The sequence below is a fragment of the Camelina sativa genome, chromosome 10 (genome assembly GCF_000633955.1).
Source record: "Camelina sativa cultivar DH55 chromosome 10, Cs, whole genome shotgun sequence".
In the NCBI taxonomy this organism is placed as follows: Eukaryota; Viridiplantae; Streptophyta; class Magnoliopsida; order Brassicales; family Brassicaceae; genus Camelina; species Camelina sativa.
This window is the reverse complement of record NC_025694.1, coordinates 3004854-3012292: the sequence shown is the minus strand read 5'-3', so window position 1 is coordinate 3012292 and position 7439 is coordinate 3004854. Positions and strand designations below refer to the sequence as shown.

Here is a 7439-nt window from a genome sequence, read left to right as displayed (position 1 = left end):
GAAGGTCCAGAAGAGAAGACGCATGATGAGCCTGATACTTTTAAACATGCATGTTCTCAAGATGTCGACGTTAACATGACATCAAATATAAATCTGATAGAGGAATGTGCTTCTCCCAGATGTAGCGAGCAAGATATATGTTGTAAGCCATTGGTTGAGTTTCCTTCTTCTCCAAGACCGGAGATTCCCGAGTTAGTAGACATTGAAGATTTTCCATGGAGAAATACTTATCAGCCATATGCTAGAATTCCTGAAATTGATATTGACTTGGATGCATTGAAGAAAAATGTAGAGGATGCACTTGTAGAAGGTGGAAAGATATTGAGCAGCTCTGATGAAGAAATATCAAAAGCAATAGTACTTCTCACCCCTGAAAATGCATGCATTCCAATCAAACCACCTCGAAAAATGAAGTATTATGATCGACTAAGAACTGAGCATGTGGTGTAAGTATCTTTATGTATTTACACATTCATTATCATATTTTGACGCATATTGTGAGAATAGGTAAATATATAATTTTCTTTTTTTGCAGATATGTGCTTCCTGACAATCATAAGCTTCTACACGATGTAAGTATATCTGCTCTTAACTACAAAAATGCAACTATTTGTAGAATTTATGCGGTAATGATTTTTTTTGTTACACATATTATATAGTTTGAGAGAAGAGAACTTGATGATCCGAGTCCCTACCTTCTTGCGATTTGGCAACCAGGTATGTACAAACATAATTTATCCATTGTTCACATAAGCATAAACTAAGTTTTTTATTGGATATGTTTAGGTGAAACGTCAAACTCGTTCACTCAACCAAAAAAAAAGTGTGACTTTGACGGATCAGAATTATGCAAGAAAAAGACTTGTTCTTATTGTTGGGCTATACGTGAACAAAGCTCTAACACTTCTCGTGGAACAATTTTGGTAAGTAGAATTTACATTTTAGCTTTTTATAACGTTGTTTACTTTTGATACTCACATCACATGGATGAATGCAACTGAACAGATTCCATGTAGAACAGCAATGCGAGCGGGTTTCCCACTCAATGGAACATATTTTCAGACTAATGAGGCAAGTGATTTTCTTTTTGTTCATAAAATTTCTTTAAAATAATTCTTTAAAATGAGCAATTAGAAAGAAAATGTAAGGATTTTTTTTTCCTCAGGTTTTTGCAGATCATGAGACAAGTTTAGAACCCGTTGTGTTTCCTAGAGAGTGGTGTGACGGACTAGAAAAACGAGCAATGTACTGTGGTTCGTCGGTATCATCTATTTTTCGACTTTTAGACACAAGACGGATTCAACTTTGCTTTTGGACAGGTAACAAACATATTTTTAAATTAAAAATGGTTGTTGAATTCTTAAATAAAACAATTGTGCAATAATGTTGTGTGGTGATGATAATGTGCAGGGTTTTTATGTATGAGAGCATTTGATAGAAAGAAGCGAATGCCACAAGAACTTGTTCGAAGACTACACACGCCACCTGTTGAGAGAGGGCCAAAATACATGCATGACGATGATATATAATCGTTTAGTTTAGTTTTTCTTTTGTGTAGTTTTGCAAACTTTTTCAATTGAATGACAAAAGAAGTTTTTATGATTAAAAACAAATGGTTTTTCATATGATTTGGTTTCATTCTGTGTACAAAACGAAATTGGAAATATGGTGTAGTCCAGCCTCTTCATAACATTTAGCAATTTGGTTCAAGGATTCAGACCAAGTTCCTTCAATAGAAGCCAAATCCAAGAGAAAAGCGGCAACATCCAAGGCGACTTGGACTGGGGCTTTCCCTTTCGTCAAATCCTCAAGACGACCTTCATCACTCACTTTCTCCCTTATGAATTCAATCTGCTCGTCTTCCCATTGCGCAATACTAGCAACGTCCTGCATGTTTTCAAGATGTCATGACTATGAAAATGTTTTTATATGCTTTAAAACTCAGAACAACCAAAAAAAAGAAGTACAAGAATTATTTTTTAGACATGCCTCATAAGGACATCCTAATGTCCACCAAGGTGATTTCAATGCTACTCTAGCCGCATCTTTTGCTTCTGAATTCCTTCCTACCCTGCAAATAAGAATCCTAAAACATGTGGCTCTATATTTCTCTACGAAGATAATAAACAGATACATATATATATATATATATATGTATTGTTTACGAACTTCTGCAGTATGTTTGCATAATATACAAAAGGTCGTCCAAATCCTGGAAAGAGGTCTTTCTTTGTGTAAAACTCTCCTGTTACCATAGCTGAAACCTTCCAGGGACAAAAGAAGTCCTTTAAAAGTTTAACAAAAGGGTGATTCATCAATGGAGGATGTGATATTATATGCTATAAAAGATTCTTACATGATCTCCTTCATCGAAATGCCGTAATACTTTTTGTTCCAACAAATCTGGAAATAGTCCAACCTATATACAATACAAATAACAAAAGTATTGTTTATTATTTGTGGTGTACATAGCACATTTGATAAGTAATGGTTCTTTAAAGTCTTACCTTCTTCAAGACGTAGACATTAAGATTGTCAATTTGAGATTCAGCAAAAGCACCCTTTTTGTAAAGTTTTTCACCTGCCTCTGCTGCAGCACGATAAAGTTCTGTCAGCTCTTGTGCATCTTCTTCAACCAGAATCCGGTGAATATACTCATCTACCTGAATATCAGAAACTGTTAAAAATTGCTTCTTGGTAACAAAAAAAAAAAAGACATAAGTCCTCTAAAAAAGGATAAGCTACGTATATCAAGAATGTAAAGTCATTACATTTCTAGCTATAAGCCGGACTCCACTCCTCCAAACTTCCACAACCGGCATATCCATTCTGTTTTCATATACAAAAAGTTAAAATCAAGAATATCCAAACATCATATACTTATTTACCAATGCAATAGTTACCAAGAATGATCCAAATCTCTTACCCTGGAGGAGCAGTAGGCCATCTCAGAAGTGCAGTAATAGAGCCTACTTAGACAATAAACCGGAAAACACAAAATTAAAAAAAATCTCCTGAAAAGAAAGCAAATGAATTCGATCAATTGTGTGGGTCTTACCTGAAGAATTCTTCGAAAGCGGAATAGCAAGAGGTANATGTCATGACTATGAAAATGTTTTTATATGCTTTAAAACTCAGAACAACCAAAAAAAAGAAGTACAAGAATTATTTTTTAGACATGCCTCATAAGGACATCCTAATGTCCACCAAGGTGATTNACGAAAACAAGAGATATTCTAAGATCCATAAGTTTACCTTTTTCCAATATTACCAATCCAGAGTAGTCAATAAATATCACTGATAAGCTTGGACATAGTGAGGAACAAACTGAGATTGATATATTAACCTCTTGTTTGAAGCACTTTGAGTAAGTGCTGAAGATGCATTNACTCTATATTTCTCTACGAAGATAATAAACAGATACATATATATATATATATATATGTATTGTTTACGAACTTCTGCAGTATGTTTGCATAATATACAAAAGGTCGTCCAAATCCTGGAAAGAGGTCTTTCTTTGTGTAAAACTCTCCTGTTACCATAGCTGAAACCTTCCAGGGACAAAAGAAGTCCTTTAAAAGTTTAACAAAAGCGTGATTCATAAATGGAGGATGTGATATTATATGCTATAAAAGATTCTTACATGATCTCCTTCATCGAAATGCCGTAATACTTTTTGTTCCAACAAATCTGGAAATAGTCCAACCTATATACAATACAAATAACAAAAGTATTGTTTATTATTTGTGGTGTACATAGCACATTTGATAAGTAATGGTTCTTTAAAGTCTTACCTTCTTCAAGACGTAGACATTAAGATTGTCAATTTGAGATTCAGCAAAAGCACCCTTTTTGTAAAGTTTTTCACCTGCCTCTGCTGCAGCACGATAAAGTTCTGTCAGCTCTTGTGCATCTTCTTCAACCAGAATCCGGTGAATATACTCATCTACCTGAATATCAGAAACTGTTAAAAATTGCTTCTTGGTAACAAAAAAAAAAAAGACATAAGTCCTCTAAAAAAGGATAAGCTACGTATATCAAGAATGTAAAGTCATTACATTTCTAGCTATAAGCCGGACTCCACTCCTCCAAACTTCCACAACCGGCATATCCATTCTGTTTTCATATACAAAAAGTTAAAATCAAGAATATCCAAACATCATATACTTATTTACCAATGCAATAGTTACCAAGAATGATCCAAATCTCTTACCCTGGAGGAGCAGTAGGCCATCTCAGAAGTGCAGTAATAGAGCCTACTTAGACAATAAACCGGAAAACACAAAATTAAAAAAAATCTCCTGAAAAGAAAGCAAATGAATTCGATCAATTGTGTGGGTCTTACCTGAAGAATTCTTCGAAAGCGGAATAGCAAGAGGTATCAGTCCCTGCTTAGCTCCAGGAGATATGATTGTTTCACCTGCAGAACGAAAACAAGAGATATTCTAAGATCCATAAGTTTACCTTTTTCCAATATTACCAATCCAGAGTAGTCAATAAATATCACTGATAAGCTTGGACATAGTGAGGAACAAACTGAGATTGATATATTAACCTCTTGTTTGAAGCACTTTGAGTAAGTGCTGAAGATGCATTGGAGGTTCAGTGGCAGCTACATCTTTGATAAATGATACATGCCCTGCACGAAAAATCTAACCTTTTTTAAGTCAATCCTTATGTGTTACACATTCTTTTAAAATTGTTGTTTCTCCCACCAAGCATAATTATAAAGATAGTCACTGCATTTTTCATACAAAAGATGGTTTCTCTACTACACAGAAAGAGATAATAAACTCAAGCACTCTCTCGGTTTTAAGCCCATCAAACAATCAACAATATCTCACATTCAATTTCCATAAAAAATTTGAGAAATAAACGAAATTACCACCAGAAGAGCAACAGGAGACTCTAGCTCTGATATGGCGTAAAGGGCGACTAGTACAAGGAGTTATGTGCAGCGAAAGCGAAGCCATTGCTCCTTATCTCTCTATCTTTCTTTGTTTCTCTTCACTCTGCTTCCTCAACCTCACACATAGCAGTGCGTGTGTAAAAAAAAAAAAAAAATCTGTGATTAATCAATTTCAGCTGTAACAGGAGAGCAAAATATAGCCATTGATTTTGTTGCTCTCCGATGAGGGAAAAAAAAAAAAAGTGATGGGCCTTAATGGGCTAAAAGCTCTCTCTTAAAACCCATAATCTAAAAACGCGTAACCGACAAAAAACCGTCAATAAATGTACAATAGGGAAGGTCAATTACCGGTTTACATAACCCGGTCTATGCCTACTTTATAAATCAATTTACTCGGTGCCTTCGTGTTTTTTTTTTTTTTTTGGTCTTTCTTTTCTATTTGGATTCTCGAGGATAATAAAAAAGAAAAAAAAATCGGGATAGACGACCCCTTTCCTCTTAGCTCGACGTTATCAGACTCTCAACCGAGTCGAGTCCGTTTCTAATCAACCGCCGTCGCCGTCACCGTCACCACCGTCTGCGTATAGCCCGGATTTCTCCATGGAGATTTCCTCGGCCGATTCGTTATCCATCTCTGGCGCTGCGGCCGCTTCTGAGGTTGTCTCAGAGCCTTCCTCTTCTTCATCTTCTTCTTCCTCTTCGTCCATGTCTGCTTCGTCGCCGAATCAGGCCTCTCCCAATCCTTTCTCGACCATGGATCCCTCAGTTCCGACGTCGGCAGCGTCGAGGTATGTTGATGATGACGAAGATGAAGAGGACGTGTGCAGGATCTGCAGAAATCCTGGGGATTCAGACAATCCGCTTCGGTATCCGTGTGCTTGTAGCGGAAGCATCAAGTTTGTTCACCAGGATTGTCTCCTTCAGTGGCTTAATCATAGCAACGCTCGTCAATGCGAGGTTTTGTTTTCTTTTCCCCCTCTTTAGTACATGGTGATTTCGCAGATTTCGGATTCTTCTTATTAAGAATTGATTGGAAATATTGAATTGATTGGAAATGTTATGGGTCGAACCTGTTTTACTTTTTCATGATTCTGTGTGACCTTTGGGGTGAACGAATAGGTAACTGCATACGATTTCTGTGTGATCATCTTACTTATTGTTTGAGTTTACTTGGTAACTTCATCATTGCAGGTTTGCAAGCATCCTTTCTCATTCTCCCCAGTGTATGCTGACAATGCTCCGTCGAGGCTCCCTTTCCAGGAGTTTGTAGTTGGAATTGCCATGAAAGCTTGCCATGTTTTGCAGTTCTTTCTGAGGTTGAGTTTTGTGCTTTCTGTCTGGCTTCTCACTATACCTTTCATTACATTCTGGATATGGCGGTTGGCTTTTGTGCGAAGTTTTGGTGAAGCTCAGAGGTTGTTCTTAAGCCACATCTCCACCACAGTAATTCTCACCGATTGTTTGCATGGGTTCTTACTATCGGCAAGTATTGTCTTCATCTTCCTTGGAGCGACTTCATTAAGGGATTACTTTAGGCATTTACGAGAGCTGGGGGGACAAGATGAGAGAGAAGATGACGGGGACAGAAATGGTGCTCGCGCTGCAAGACGACCTGCTGGACAAGCTAATAGGAATCTTGCCGGAGAGGGGAATGTCGAAGATGCTGGAGATCAGGGTGCTGCGGTTGGTCAGATTGCTAGAAGGAATCCCGAAAATGTTTTGGCAAGGTTGGACATACAAGCAGCTCGTCTCGAGGCTCAGGTTGAACAGATGTTTGATGGTTTGGACGATGCTGATGGTGCAGAAGACGTTCCATTTGATGAGCTTGTTGGAATGCAGGGTCCAGTGTTTCATTTGGTTGAGAATGCCTTTACTGTAAGTTTATCTTTCTACCCTTGTGATTCATATTTTAGAGTCTATTATCCCTTCTTCTTTACTATCGGCCCTTCCTTGAATCTTTTTGATGTTCATAACGTTGCAGGTTCTAGCAAGCAATATGATATTCCTTGGTGTTGTGATATTTGTGCCCTTCACATTAGGACGGGTTATACTGTATCACGTGTCATGGCTATTTGCTGCTGCTAGAGGCCCTGTCATGGCCGCATCGATGCATTTGACAGATACTGGACTATCATTGGAAAATATTACGCTGAAGAGTGCGCTGACTGCTGTCTCAAATTTGACTAACGAAGGTCAAGAAAATGGCTTGCTTGGTCAACTCACAGATATGGTGAAAGTCAATGGAAGTGAATTGAATAGAGCAAACGATACACTATCAGTTGGTGCTGATCTCTTGAAAGGTTCTGCTGCTGGGGCCTCAAAGCTATCTGATATTACAACTCTGGCTGTTGGGTACATGTTTATAGTATTTCTGGTGTTCCTCTACCTTGGGATCATTGCACTGATTCGATATGCCAAGGGTGAGCCTCTGACCGTTGGGAGATTTTATGGGATTGCATCTATAGTAGAAGCTGTACCATCCCTCCTTAGGCAGTTCCTGGCAGCAATGAGGCATCTGATGACTATG

The 7439-nt window shown here is 37.8% G+C and overlaps 3 protein-coding genes across 10 annotated transcripts in view; 2 read left to right on the top strand and 1 right to left on the bottom strand.

The window, feature by feature from the left end:
- The window catches only part of LOC104716742 (DEMETER-like protein 3), a 6917-nt gene extending 5279 nt beyond the window's left edge, over nucleotides 1–1638 (top strand). For 2 of the 3 annotated variants that reach the window (XM_010434169.2, XM_010434168.2), the window contains exons 17-23: nucleotides 5–446; nucleotides 536–572; nucleotides 660–717; nucleotides 787–923; nucleotides 1006–1071; nucleotides 1166–1319; nucleotides 1411–1529. In XM_010434169.2, the coding sequence (XP_010432471.1) occupies nucleotides 5–446; nucleotides 536–572; nucleotides 660–717; nucleotides 787–923; nucleotides 1006–1071; nucleotides 1166–1319; nucleotides 1411–1529 (1013 nt within the window). Of the gene's footprint in view, nucleotides 1–4; nucleotides 447–535; nucleotides 573–659; nucleotides 718–786; nucleotides 924–1005; nucleotides 1072–1165; nucleotides 1320–1410 lie in introns of all 3 variants that reach the window. The other variant, XM_010434167.1, reaches the window with a different exon arrangement.
- Nucleotides 1559–5082, bottom strand: LOC104716744. Of its 4 annotated transcripts, none has more exons than XM_010434170.2 (10): nucleotides 4889–5082; nucleotides 4559–4642; nucleotides 4349–4423; nucleotides 4217–4259; nucleotides 4062–4119; nucleotides 3798–3953; nucleotides 3647–3709; nucleotides 3460–3554; nucleotides 1990–2086; nucleotides 1559–1887 (listed from the first exon to the last, which is right to left on the bottom strand). In XM_010434170.2, exons 1-10 carry the CDS (start codon nucleotides 4974–4976, stop codon nucleotides 1636–1638), a joined length of 1011 nt encoding a protein of 336 aa, XP_010432472.1. In that variant the 5' UTR covers nucleotides 4977–5082; the 3' UTR covers nucleotides 1559–1635. The 4 variants fall into 4 exon arrangements, with proteins under 4 accessions (XP_010432472.1, XP_019086549.1, XP_019086548.1 ...); XM_019231004.1 differs by having other exon boundaries at nucleotides 1990–2071; XM_019231003.1 differs by having other exon boundaries at nucleotides 4892–5082.
- LOC104716741 (probable E3 ubiquitin ligase SUD1) overlaps nucleotides 5329–7439 on the top strand; it is a 13339-nt gene continuing 11228 nt past the window's right edge. For 2 of the 3 annotated variants that reach the window (XM_019231002.1, XM_019231001.1), the window contains exons 1-3: nucleotides 5329–5869; nucleotides 6104–6787; nucleotides 6894–7406. In XM_019231002.1, the coding sequence (XP_019086547.1) occupies nucleotides 5513–5869; nucleotides 6104–6787; nucleotides 6894–7406 (1554 nt within the window). In that variant the 5' untranslated portion in view covers nucleotides 5329–5512. Of the gene's footprint in view, nucleotides 5870–6103; nucleotides 6788–6893 lie in introns of all 3 variants that reach the window. The other variant, XM_010434166.2, reaches the window with a different exon arrangement.

What these genes read in the sequence shown, in the direction of transcription:
- LOC104716744 (XM_010434170.2), bottom strand. Translation starts at nt 4,976, where the DNA reads ATGGCTTCGCTTTCGCTGCACATAACTCCTTGTACTAGTCGCCCTTTA. An exon ending in TGGCCTACTGCTCCTCCAGG is followed by an intron (nt 4,120 to 4,216) that starts GTAAGAGATTTG and finishes ATATGAAAACAG; the next exon opens with AATGGATATGCCGGTTGTGG. An exon ending in TCCGGCTTATAGCTAGAAAT is followed by an intron (nt 3,954 to 4,061) that starts GTAATGACTTTA and finishes TCTGATATTCAG; the next exon opens with GTAGATGAGTATATTCACCG.